General features: G+C 47.6%; 1 protein-coding gene across 1 annotated transcript in view; it reads right to left on the bottom strand.

Moving 5' to 3' along the window:
* The window catches only part of LOC115196908 (voltage-dependent P/Q-type calcium channel subunit alpha-1A), a 145287-nt gene that overhangs the window by 80840 nt on the left and 50677 nt on the right, over positions 1-13770 (bottom strand). The window contains exons 17-26 of the mRNA XM_029757962.1: positions 13637-13704; positions 12876-12979; positions 10444-10494; positions 9228-9363; positions 7817-8469; positions 7269-7630; positions 6882-7017; positions 4828-4957; positions 4479-4538; positions 4196-4302 (exon numbers count right to left, since the gene is read on the bottom strand). Coding sequence (XP_029613822.1) covers positions 4196-4302; positions 4479-4538; positions 4828-4957; positions 6882-7017; positions 7269-7630; positions 7817-8469; positions 9228-9363; positions 10444-10494; positions 12876-12979; positions 13637-13704 — 1807 coding nt within the window. The remainder of the gene's footprint in view (positions 1-4195; positions 4303-4478; positions 4539-4827; positions 4958-6881; positions 7018-7268; positions 7631-7816; positions 8470-9227; positions 9364-10443; positions 10495-12875; positions 12980-13636; positions 13705-13770) is intronic.

Genomic DNA, 13770 nt, shown 5'->3' on the forward strand with positions numbered 1-13770 from the left:
GAAAGAGACAGAGAAGGAGAGAAAACGGGACAAAGGGAAAAGGACGGGTTTGAAGGAGGAAAAACATCCATATGAGAGACAGAGAAACAGAAAAAAAGAGTGCAAGGCCTGCGTTTTGTTAGATCCCTCCCCTCTCACATACACACATATCTTCAACCTCCCCAACATGCACACTCCTAGCTACCTGTCTGTTTGTCTGGCATGGGAAGTTATATAATTCAATGCTAGTTTTGTGGCTAAACAATCTATGCCTTTATAGAAGTCCATTCTCACACACACGCACACGCACACGCACACGCACACGCACACGCACACACACACACACACACACACACACACACACACAACACACAACACAACACACACACAGACACACGCTGACATAGAGAGAACTCTGTAAGTGAGACACAGCAGCAAACTAGTGCCACCATCGATGCTCAACATCAATGATGCTTTAACAATTCCATAGGGTCAACTGAGGGGAGCATCCATGTTAGTAACCATAGTAACCAATATCAAACCACTTCCCTTCCAGTCATCTGACTGGTCCAGTAGTGTAGGTGTGTACCAGTTTCGGCCTATCAGTGTCCTGCCTTGGGAAGGGCATTATGTTCAGGCACAGCGGTTCTTCTATTTATTTGAGAGGCATGCAGGATGACGGCACGAGCCCAGATACTACCGATCATCAGGCCAGACACTGGATGCCGGAGTAATTAGATCAAAGTGGTGATACAGATCTCCAATGGGAGCACTCGTTCTATCTGCAATGCTGCTTGATTTCGACCAATTGAATAAGGGCACTATCTTTATCTGTGAGAGTCTGCTTTGGCCCTGTGAGTTTCACTGTTATATGACTGATCTATCAGCGTCTCTGTCTGTCTGTCTGTCTGTCTGACTAATCTATCACAATCTTTGTCTGTCTGACTGATCTCTGTCTCTCTCTCTCTGTCTGTCTTGCTGTCTCTCTGACTGATCTATCAGAGTATCAGCCTGTCTGTCTGTCTGTCTGTCTGTCTGTCTGTCTGTCTGTCTGTCTGTCTGTCTGTCTGTCTGTCTGTCTGTCTGTCTGTCTGTCTGTCTGTCTGTCTGTCTGTCTGTCTGTCTTGCTGTCTGACTGATCTATCAGAGTCTCTGACTATCTGACTGATCTATCAGAGTCTCTGACTATCTGACTGATCTATCAGAGTCTGTCTGTCTTGCTACCTGTTTGTCTGTCTGTCTGTCTGTCTGTCTGGACCTTTGTCAAACATTCCATTATACCCTGAGACTAAAAACGCAGGCCTAACACAGAAAGTGAAACACATGAACATACATATACACTCAGATAGACACACATATATACAGTATGCAACACACACATACAGAAAGATACACGTATATATATGCAACACACATACATACATACAGAAAGACACATATATACATGAAATACTCAAACACACACACACATATACACACACACACACACACACACACACACACACACACACACACACACACACACGCATACACTTGACAGTGACACACACATACACACATAACATGGCATGATCAGGGGGTCAGTCCTACAGACAGGGGGTGCCACTGCCACCCTGGAGCACCGGCCACTCAGAGGAAGAGTAGCATGAAGTTGTCCCTAGACACTGATCTAGAATCATATTCATTTTTACCACCCTAACGGGCAAGGTTAGGATTTGTGGGAGGACAATCTGGTCTTAGATCTGTGGTTTGATGCAACTTCTACCTTGAGTGTCCCAATATTCCTACAAATCATCCTTTCCTTCATCTCCTTCACATGACTGCAGATGTGAAATTATTGGATAGGCAACTGTAATGATGCTAATGCTAGCTGGGCAATGCTAACATTCTGTGAACCTATCCATTCGGAGATCATGAAAATGGAGTAAGGAGAAGGAGGAATGTATAAGGGATTGGTGAACAGTTTGTTTCTCTCCACAGGAGCAGAGTAAAGGAGTGAGGGATGGGGTGAGGGATGGAGGGAGGGAGGGGGGAAGGAGGGAGTATTCTGCAGGCACATCCAGGTATCTTTTTCAATCTTTCTCCCTTAAAGGAGAAAACTTGCATGCCCACTGTAATGGTAATCTGTAGCCCCTCTCTATGGAGGGGAAGCAAATGGTTAAGCAAAGGGAGCCAGTGTTAGGGCCTAGGGAGTAAGGGTGGAATAAAGGGACCTTCCCTGAGGAAGTATAAGACATGCTTGGGAAGATACAAAGTGGAGTGATTTCTGTTTGCGAAACACGCAACACCCCTATCAGCTAATGAATGATCATATACTCAGAGCTATGATAGGTTGTTCATATGCATTACAGATATGACTGTTAGTTATTGCCATTCCCATTCTTAGATGCATGTATATGGACCTCAAGTATGTATGTATGCTTATGTGCACATCATCCTCATACCCGTGCTTTCCTTTAGGGTTGGGCTTTCGATTCCATTTTGATTCAGTCAATTCAGATGATCAGTTGAAATTGAATGAATGGTTTTGAAAATATCCCAGTATTTTCTTTGAAGGGGTTCAACATTTCAAATTCAATTCCTGAATTGAGTGAATCAAAATGCCCTGGTCGCCATGTTTTTCCATTGTTCAATGATCCACCTGTATAAGGGGACTGGGTTAGCGTGGAAAGACTCACATCATTACTATCAGAATAACTCATGCACTATGTGTTCAGGTAGCATGTACAATAATCAACTCACAAGCCTTAACCAATGACTTTATGTCATGCAACTATGTATAAAATCATTGTAAAATCATATCCTAGGTCTAAATCAACCAGCCTAGAGAAATGTTGGACACCATTTCAGGCGCCGCGGTATACGATAGGAGGTCTGGATCATGAAAAAGCTAACAGTTCTAGCACAGTACAAAAACAACCCTTTAAGCCTACCCACATTTTAGCATCACGCCCAATCCAACCATTCCCTTTAGTCTGTTGATCTATCCTGTGTCGCTCCAGGTAGTCACATTAAGACTCAGCATCTCTTTTCAAGAGGGTCAATGCATCAATGTACTATTCCAAGAACTACACCTCTCTTCACTCAACCCCACCTACCCCCACCCCCACCCCCACCCCCACCCCCACTCCAGCCCTAACCCCCTTGTCTCAACCTTAACCCTCTTCTTTTTTACCCCATCCTGATCCCGGCTACAACCCCAGCACTTGTCTTTCCCCACACCCCCATTTAGCTTTAGACCCAGCACTTCCCCCATCCTAAACCTTTATTCCATTAAGGCACCCTTCTTCATCCCACACCAAGCTCCATCACCAGCCATAGTACCAGCTCCATCACCAGCCATAGCACCTGTCCCACTACCAGCCCAAGCTCAGGCAGAAGAAGGAAGCTGAAATACCTGCTCCGTCGGAGGGGGGGAGGAGGGGTGCGGCCCCTACCCCTCAGCTCCAGAACCGCCTGGGACACTAAAGGGTTACAGGTGCCTGGGGTGGTCCTCACACCCACGGGAGATAAGGGGGAGGAGAGGAGCGAGAGAGGGGGGCGTAGTGGACGTTGGGAGAGAAAGGGGGAGGGGGATAGTGTTGGACCGCAGGGGGAGAAGTAGAAATGAAGAGCGAGGGAGGCAGGTGAGATGGGGAGCGGGATAAAGGACAGGAGGAGGGGAAAGGGGTTTCCTCTGGCGAACGATGATTGAAAGGGGCATTGGGGAAACGGTAGTGTCAGTAGCCTGGGGAGTTGGATGTTATGGGAAGGTTGTGGGAAGGTTGTCGATCGAGTGAGACAGAGCAAGACAGAGGAGCTAAGACTGAGACAGAGTGAGACAGGAGAGAGAGAGTGTGGGAGTGTGAACATGAGACAGAACAAGAGCATGGGATATAAAGAGACGAGATAGTGACAGAAGAGAGAGTGACAGAAGAGAGAGTGACAGAAGAGAGAGTGACAGAAGAGAGAGTGACAGAAGAGAGAGTGACAGAAGAGAGAGTGACAGAAGAGAGAGCGACAGAGGAGAGAGAGAGAGTGGGGCTTTGCTCCAGGGCGCCTGTGAGGCTGTCTGCGCAGTGACGTTATGACCCCTTGCAAGGACAGCAGAGAGAGGGGGCAGAGAGGAGAGGAGAGAGGGGGAGATGGGGGAGAGGAGGAGATGGGGCAGCAGGCAGGACAGGAGAGAGAGAGAGAGTTGGGGGAGAGGAGATGACGGGGCAGGAGGGTAACTTACGTGAAGGCGAAGGCCACCAGAGCACCACTAACCACTATAAAGTCCAGGATGTTCCACAGGTCACGGAAATAGGAGCCCTGGTGCAACACCAGGCCCAGATCCACCATCTGAGAGAGAGGTGGGGGGGGGAATGAGGAAGAGGGGGAGAGAGAGAGAAAGTGAGAGAGAGAGTGAGGGGGGGCATTAGAGTGAGGGAGACAGAGAGAGTGGATTTGTTTTGTTATTGACTGTCTCACGTCAAAATATTACAAGTATAGCTAGAGTGAAATAGATTCAGAATTACCTTAATCAACATCTCAAAGGTGAACACTCCCGTAAACACATAGTCAAAGTAGCGCAGAACCTGCATAAAAGGAGAGACAAGACACAGAGTTAGCAGACGTAAAGTAGAAGCTCGCTAATAGTTCAGTTAGCATGGAGGGTAAAATAAAAGTTAGCTAATAGCTAAGTTAGCATTGAGGATAAAGTAGAAGTTAGCTATAATAGCTAAGTTAGCATGGAGGGTAAAGTAGAAGCTAGCTAAACTAGCTAAGTTAGCACAGAGAGTAAAGTAAAAGTTAGCTAATAGCTACGTTAGCATGGAGAGTAAATATAAGCTAATACGGACACAGAGCTAGCAATGAGTGTCTCACATTGTTGCGAGGTGATTCTGGCCAGACGGGGTCTTCTGCTGCCAGGGCGATACTGCTCATAGCGATGGTAGACAGGATACCAAACTCAAAGAATTTCAGGGTCACAATGTAGTGGCATAGTCTCCGGAACCTGATCACACACACAGACACACACAAGCATGCACGTACACACACACACACACACACACACACACACACACACACACACACACACACACACACACACACACACACACACACACACACACACACACACACACAAGCATGCACGTACACACACACACACACAGACACACACATACACACACACACAAGCACACACACACAGACACACACACATTGCAACAACAACAAAAAATGCATCATTAATATACTGCTCAAAAAAATAAAGGGAACACTTAAACAACACACTGTAACTCCAAGTCAATCACACTTCTGTGAAATCAAACTGTCCACTTAGGAAGCAACACTGATTGACAATAAATTTCACATGCTGTTGTGCAAATGGAATAGACAACAGGTGGAAATTATAGGCAAATAGCAAGACACCCCCAATAAAGGAGTGGTTCTGCAGGTGGTAACCACAGACCACTTCTCAGTTCCTATGCTTCCTGGCTGATGTTTTGGTCACTTTTGAATGCTGGCGGTGCTTTCACTCTAGTGGTAGCATAAGACGGAGTCTACAACCCACACAAGTGGCTCAGGTAGTGCAGCTCATCCAGGATGGCACATCAATGCGAGCTGTGGCAAGAAGGTTTGCTGTGTCGGTCAGCGTAGTGTCCAGAGCATGGAGGCGCTACCAGGAGACAGGCCAGTACATCAGGAGACGTGGAGGAGACCGTAGGAGGGCAACAACCCAGCAGCAGGACCGCTACCTCCGCCTTTGTGCAAGGAGGAGCAGGAGGAGCACTGCCAGAGCCCTGCAAAATGACCTCCAGCAGGCCACAAATGTGCATGTGTCTGCTCAAACGGTCAGAAACAGACTCCATGAGGGTGGTATGAGGGCCCAACGTCCACAGGTGGGGGTTGGGCTTACAGCCCAACACCGTGCAGGACGTTTGGCATTTGCCAGAGAACACCAAGATTGGCAAATTTGCCACTGGCGCCCTGTGCTCTTCACAGATGAAAGCAGGTTCACACTGAGCACATGTGACAGACGTGACAGTCTGGAGACGCCGTGGAGAACGTTCTGTTGCCTGCAACATCCTCCAGCATGACCGGTTTGGCAGTGGGTCAGTCATGGTGAAGGGTTGCAGTTCTTTGGGAGGCCGCACAGCCCTCCATGTGCTCGCCAGAGGTAGCCTGACTGCTATTAGGTACCGAGATGAGATCCTCAGACCCCTTGTGAGACCATATGCTGGTGCGGTTGGCCCTGGGTTCCTCCTAATGCAAGACAATGCTAGACCTCATGTGGCTGGAGTGTGTCAGCAGTTCCCGCAAGAGGAAGGCATTGATGCTATGGACTGGCCCGCCCGTTCCCCAGACCTGAATCCAATTGAGCACATCTGGGACATCATGTCTTGCTCCATCCACCAACGCCACGTTGCACCACAGACTGTCCAGGAGATGGCGGATGCTTTAGTCCAGGTCTGGGAGGAGATCCCTCAGGAGACCATCCGCCACCTCATCAGGAGCATGCCCAGGCGTTGTAGGGAGGTCATACAGGCACGTGGAGGCCACACACACTGCTGAGCCTCCTTTTGACTTGTTTTAAGGACATTACATCAAAGTTGGATCAGCCTGTAGTGTGGTTTTTTCACTTTAATTTTGAGTGTGACTCCAAATCCAGACCTCCATGGGTTGATAAATTGGATTTACATTGATTATTTTTGTGTGATTTTGTTGTCAGCACATTCAACTATGTAAAGAAAAAAGTATTTAATAAGATTATTTCATTCATTCAGATCTAGGATGTGTTATTTTAGTGTTCCCTTTATTTTTTTGAGCAGTGTATAATTAATAATGAAAATACGTGTGTGTGTGTGTGTGATTGTGTGTGTGTGTGTGTGTGTGTGTGTGTGTGTGTGTGTGTGTGCATGTATGCGCCCACATACGGGTTGGTGGTAGAGAGGATGAACATGGAGCTATAGGGAGGCATTGGTTTGGGTCCATCTTCATCACCCTTGTCATCATCATCATCATCCTTATCCTCCTTCTTAGGCAGAGGCTCCGTGTTAGCATTCCTATTGACTGGAGGGATGCAAGAAAGAGAGGGAGGAGAGAGAGAGAGAGACAGAGAGAGACAGAGGGGGAGGGAGGGGGTGGATAGGAGAGGAAAGGAAAGGACAGGTAAGAATGAAGGGAAGAAACAATAATTCAGAAATAGCATGGCGTGTGTGGCTGTTTCTCAATGTTTTGACTGAAGATGTGACCTGATAAACCTTGGTCATACACAGTCTCCCTCCATCCCCCTCCCCTCCTCTTTCTTCCCTCTCTCTCACCCTGCAATATGGCGTTGTGGGAAGGAAACATGGGTGGTATGTCCACAGCCGTGTGGTCCGGTATCCGGGTGCTACTTCCGTATGCAGGAACCAGGCTTCCACCTGGGCCCAGGTGGGAGCTGCTGTTGGTCAGGTGAGTGTTGAGGCCTGCAGGGCCGAAGCCTGGGCCTGGAGTAGTGTGGTTGGCTGGGCTGGGGAGGCCCGAGGCTGGGCAGGGCTGCTGGGTGGAGCCTGGGGGTAGCTGGGGCTGGCTGGTGGCCAGTTTACTGTTCATGACATTGTCCATGTCCTCGCTGTACTGGCTGTCCTGTCTACAGAGGCTCTTCTGGATGGGCCGTGTGGTGGACAGGTTGGGACCATCCCTATAGAGAGAAAGAGAAGGAAAGAAAGGAAGAGAGGGAGAAACGAGAGCTTCATGGAAGAGAAGGAGTACGGAAATGTCAGAAAGGTTCTGAGAACTACTGTATAAGGACACTGGTTGACAGAGGAAAGTGTGAGTGCGTATATATGTGTGTGTGTGGGTCTGTGTGTGTCAAGGTCTCCCTCACTTCCTGCGGTGTGGCCGCGTCCTCTTCCCTTCACCATCACACCCCGACTGAGTGCCATGGCGATGCCGTCTCTGCCTCCTCTCACCTCCATCACCCCCCTCTTGCTCCCCCTCGCCTTCTCCTTCTGTCCCCCTGCTCTTGTGCCGCCTTTCCCCACCTCCTCCTCCTCCTCCACCACCTCCACCTCCCCCCTCTTCGTCCTCTGGGGGCATGCGGTGCTGGCGGGGTTTCCTGTGCTCCGATGAGCCCGCCTGGCCCCGTGGGTGGTGGTGCCTTCTCTGGGGCCTCTCCTCTCCACTCTGTCCCAGCATCGTTGCATCTAGGCGGGTATGGGAGGAGTGGTGGTGTTGGAGCTCCTGGTGCTCCTTGCTCTCCTTACGGCTCCTGCGGCTCTCTGTAGAGTCTGCCCGCTCGTAGGGCCTTCCAGGGCCTGAACCAGACCCTGAGCCCCCACCTCCTCCTCCCCCACCTCCTCTCTCGTGGACGTGTGTCTGCTTGCGGAGCAGCTTGTCGGCATGCTGCTGGCTGAGGCGGGGGTCAGGCTCTTTGGTGGTCTTGTTGGTGTTGTTGTTGCGGTTCTCCTGGGGGTCCACCACTAGAGGGCGGTCTGTATGGGTCTTCATGTCAGGACGGATGTGGCGGGAGTAGTTCACCTGGAAGAAAGGGGAGGGGGGAGGGAGGGAAAGGTTGGGTTGGGAGAGTTGTAAGCAGGGGACAGACGAAGAAGGCCAGGCGGAATCAAGGAGAGGCATAATATCATTAGCATCCCAGAGGTCATATAACCTCCTATAACGCTTAATTTTTCAAAAACTTGATTCAATTATTGGTAAATTGACAAAGGCACCAACCAATATGTCACATTTGGCACCAGGTAATTACCAGGTAGTTATCAATTATGATTAACTATATGAGGTAAGTACCAGAAAGTATCAAGCAGGTAAGTATCAGCTTTACCCAGACCAATAAAAAGTGTTACCAACTTTCGTAATTTCTCCCCTTTCTGTGTTCCATCGCTCACTCCACCTTTTTCCATTTGGTTTGTTGTCTCTCACTATCTCCCTTCCTCCTTACCCACCTCCCTCCTTACCCCCCTCTCTGGGGTGGCAGGTAGCCTAGAGGTGAGAGCTTGGGACAGTAACCGAAAGGTTGCTTGTTTGAATCCCTGAGCTGGCAAGGTGGAAACATCTGTTGTTCTGCCCTTGAGCAAGGCAGTTAACCCCCACAACAACTGCTCCCCTGGCGCCAATGACGTGGATGACGATTAAGGCAGCCCCCCGCACCTCTCTGATTCAGCTTAAATGCGGTAGACACATTTTGACTGAATGCATTCAATTGTGCAACTGACTAGGTATCCCCTTTCCATCCCTCCACTCTCCTTCCATCCTTCTCCCCTCCCTCCCTCTCTCCTTGCCTTCCAGCGGTCCTCTGGGTCCAGTTCGTTGTAGAGGGCCTCTCTGCTGGTCATTAGAGTCTGTTTCCTCAGCTCCTTGGTCCTCTGTTCCCACACAGACTTATTACCACCCTTATTGTTCTTCTGCTGCTCCTTACTACAGGGACGGAGAGAGGGGAAAGGATGAGAGGAGGGACAGAGAGAGGGGGACCGAGAGAGAGGTAGAGGATAGAAGAGATGAGAGAAGAGAGCAGGCGAGAGAAAGAGGAGAAAGAGGAGGGAGGCAAGATGGAGGAAAGGTGAGACAGATGGACAGAGAGTTGGATGAAAGGGGAGAAGAGCGAGGAGAAAAGGTTAAGAAATAGAGACAGAGAGCATGATGGAGAGCAGAGGAGAAGGAGGGGAGGCAGAGAGGGAGAGAAAAGAGAGGATGGGTGGGGAGGTTAAGAGAGTGTCAAATACCAGGTTAAGCAGTGGTATCTGAGTCAATTTACAAATATACAAACACACAGACATACAGAATCCTACATACACAGGTATACAGAAATATAAACACAAGCAAATACACAAACACACATTATAGAGCTCACACACACATGTGTAAAGGGTCACCTTGCTGGACCTACAGGGCAGAAACACAGAGCTACTGAAGGAGTATGGTCGACCACAGTTTCCCAAAGCAGTGGGCAGACCAGCCCCACTTTGGGAAACCACACAGAGAGAGGCACAAGATGGAGAATGATATTGAGGCAAGGTTAGAATATTACACAGTCGACCAGGAAACCCAACCCAAAAGGACCCAACGAAAGAACCAAAATGGAATCATCAACAAAAAGACCCAAAATGGAAGTTCTGAGAAAAAAGGGCAAAACTCAGATGATACTCTATTCTCCATATTTTGCACGACCCTTATGAAAGGCTCAGGTCAACAGTAGTGCACTATATGGGGAATAGGGTGCCATTTGAGATGCTGCCAACGAAAGAACCAAAATGGCGCCCCGGCCCCACTAACTCCCTTTCCCAGGGACCACAGTCAACCACAGTAAAGCCACAGCCATACTGCAGGGAGCAGCCAACAGAAAATATACTCAAAATAAGCCAACTCAAAAACCAACAAAAAAGCTAAGGAGTAAAAAAATCATAATTAGGGGGGGTAATTAAAACAGGATGGTCTAAAGGAGGAGAGGAAAGGAAAAGCGGGCGAAAATAAACAGAAGGAGTATAAATGAGTAAATACCAGTCCAGAAAGGGGTCGGAAGCGTTGTGACCTGTGCTGTTTACTTTCTCGCTGAGGAGGGAAAGAGTCGGTGAGTGACATGACACAGAGAACACACGCGTGCCTAATTCACACTATATGACCAACCAGAACCTAGCCAAGCAGAGCTGTACTGGGCTGTACTGTACTGGGCTGTACTGTACTGGGCTGGCCTGGCCTGGCTACGCATCCATCAGAGTGGCTGGAACCATGCTGGAAAGAACCATGCTGGAAAGAACCATGCTGGAAAGAATCATGGCTGAGCCAGCACAGTACATTTAGGGTCGGCCCTATAGTGTGAATGAGGCAACACACTCCTCAACCCTCACCAACACACACACACACACACACACACACACACACACACACACACACACACACACACACACACACACACACACGACTTTACACTAACACATACACACACACATACACACACACCATTTCAACTCACACTGCTCAGACAGCCATCTTGCTATGTCTCTATTCATCTCTCTCCCCATTTCTATTCTTTTCTCATTTTCTTTCTCTTTTTATCTTCCTCTCCTTTCTCTCTCCTTTCTCTCTCCTTTCTCTCTCTTCTTTCTCTTGCACAAACTTGATTTATCCCTCTAGACTTTTCTCATACTATTTCTCTATCTCAGGATTCACATCTCCCTTCCACTACACAGGCATCCATATCTCTCTATCTCACATTTTGTCTCTGTTGCACAAATTCTAAAGTCTTCAGAGTATCTACACATCTCTCCATTCATTCTACCAAACACAGACTGCCCTTCAAACGGAGGCAGTTTCTATCTCTCCTCTACAACTAGACAGAGAGACAATAATGTTCTCTTACAGCGGATATCTCAAGTCACAAACCATTACCCAGGTCTTCTTGTTGTCATGACATGTTTATAACATGTGTTATGTCATCATTATAATAGTGTTATGTCATCATCATAATAGTGTTATGACATCATTATAATAGTGTTAAGTCATCATTATAATAGTGTTAAGTCATCATTATAATAGTGTTATGTCATCATTATAATAGTGTTATGTCATCACTTAAATAGTGTTATGTCATCATTATAATAGTGTTATGTCATCCTTATAATAGTGTTATGTCATCATTATAATAGTGTTAAGTCATCATTATAATAGTGTTATGTCATCATTATAATAGGGTTAAGTCATCATTATAATAGTGTTAAGTCATCATTATAATAGTGTTATGTCATCATTATAATAGTGTTATGTCATCATTATAATAGTGTTATGTCATCATTATAATAGTGTTATGTCATCATTATAATAGTGTTATGTCGGCCTTGTGAAGGAGGGGTCAGGTAAAGTGTAACCCATTTAGATCCAGAGAGAAATCGTCTTCCCAGAGTCCCAGACAGGGATTCAGAGTATCTCCTAACCTGCTTTAGCAAGTGTGGAGATTCCAGCTTGGAAAATCCCTGCTTGCGAAGCTATTATATCATCCACATATGCGGATGAATGATTTGGATTTATACTGGCACGGTGGGGCAGTGCTAGGAATGACGTCACAGTCACATCATTAGTGGAAACCATTCCTAATATTGCCCTATCAGTGCACCTTTAGCTGTCTTGCAGACTAGGAAAACATGTCCAAGACACAACACACAACAATAGTCAACACACCACACAAAAGTACACATCAAAAGTGGGCTACATCAGAGATTGACTGAGTGTGAGTGTGTGTGTGTGTGTGTGTGTGTGTGTGTGTGTGTGTGTGTGTGTGTGTGTGTGTGCGTGCGTGCGTGCGTGCGTGCGTGCGTGCGTGCGTGCGAGCGTGTGTGTATGTATATATGTAAGTATTTGCTTGCATACGTGTTCATGTTTCAGAGTAGAAACAACAGTTGTAACCTTACTATATTAGTAGTGGAGGTCAACTCTATGCGTGATATTGGACGTGTCCCTACGTCCTCAGGCTCCCCTGCTGGGACATTATAAGGGCTGTGGACCGTGGACACACTGTGAACTTCACCATGAGAGAACTGAGCTGCAGAGAAAGGATCTAAGACTCACTGCTTCCTACTGGAGGAGGAGATCAAACACTGTGTGTGTGTGTGTGTGTGTGTGTGTGTGTGTGTGTGTGTGTCTGTGTGTGTGTGTGTGTGTGTGTGTGTGGTGTGTGTGTGTGTGTGTGTGTGTGTGCGTGCTTGTCTGCGTGTGTGTCTGTGCGTGTGTGTGTGTGTGTTTGTCTCCGTGTATGTCTGTGCGTGTGTGTCTGTGTGAACATGTGCGTGTGTGTCTGTGTGTGTGTATGCGAGCGAGCAAGTACGCAGGTGTCTGTATGTGCAGCTGAAAAGTGAACACACTAAGAGAGATGAGAGGGCAAGGATGAGAGAAACAACAGAGAGAGATATGGAAACAGAGAAAGAAAGAGAGATACTTACGCCGCTATGGACAGGTTGGCTGCAGACTGAGGGCTGACTTCGGCCACCTCCTTGGCTTTTTGCAAAGCATTTTTCTTGGAAGCGGCTTCCTCTTCCTGCTCGTCCTACCAAAGAAAGCGAGTGGGGGGGGGGGGGGAGGAAATACATAGGAGGGAGAGAGGGGGGGATAAAAAGAGATAGAGGAGGTTGATACAGATGGTAGACAGAGAGAAGAGAGCAATGACCTTTATAGATATAGTTATAGTTAGGAGAAAGAGGGACGTTGACAGATACAGATACATGGAGACACAGAAGAAGAGGTGAAGCGAGAGGGCTGACTCCGGCCCCAAAATCAGGCCACGCGAGAATAAAGCGTGAAGCAGACCAAGTAGGGATTTTTTTGTATGGCGACAATGAGAGAATTTTGAATTTGGTCAATATAAAATGTAATTGCTAATTTGCAAAGTGAGGCTTATTTGATTGAATAAAAGTTTCAGAATGTTTAGGTTATTACTGATATCAGTGGACACACGTGGCATGCCTGTTGTTCACATGCGTATCTGCCCTCTCATTGTCTAGAATGTTCCCGCCTCACCCGCCTGCCTTCCGCCTTGCAGACATTTATTCCCATTGTTAGAGCATTCAGTCCAATATCTGTCAATATACAAATCATTTTTGATGGGGAGCTAGAGCTGACAGGGTGAGAGGTCATTTCCTGAACTGAAGGGTCATTCTATTTGACCCCAGTAGGCGTGGCTAGGTCAGTGTACAAAGTACTGTACCTTAGTGAGTTCCTGTGCATTGGCCAGATTGTCCACAGCAATGGCCAAGAACACATTCAGCAGAGTGTCTGAGAGCAAAGGGTTAAAGACAGAAACTACACTGTGTGTGTGTGTGTGTGTGTGTGTGTGTGTGT

The sequence above is a fragment of the Salmo trutta genome, chromosome 1 (genome assembly GCF_901001165.1).
Source record: "Salmo trutta chromosome 1, fSalTru1.1, whole genome shotgun sequence".
NCBI lineage: Eukaryota > Metazoa > Chordata > Actinopteri > Salmoniformes > Salmonidae > Salmo > Salmo trutta.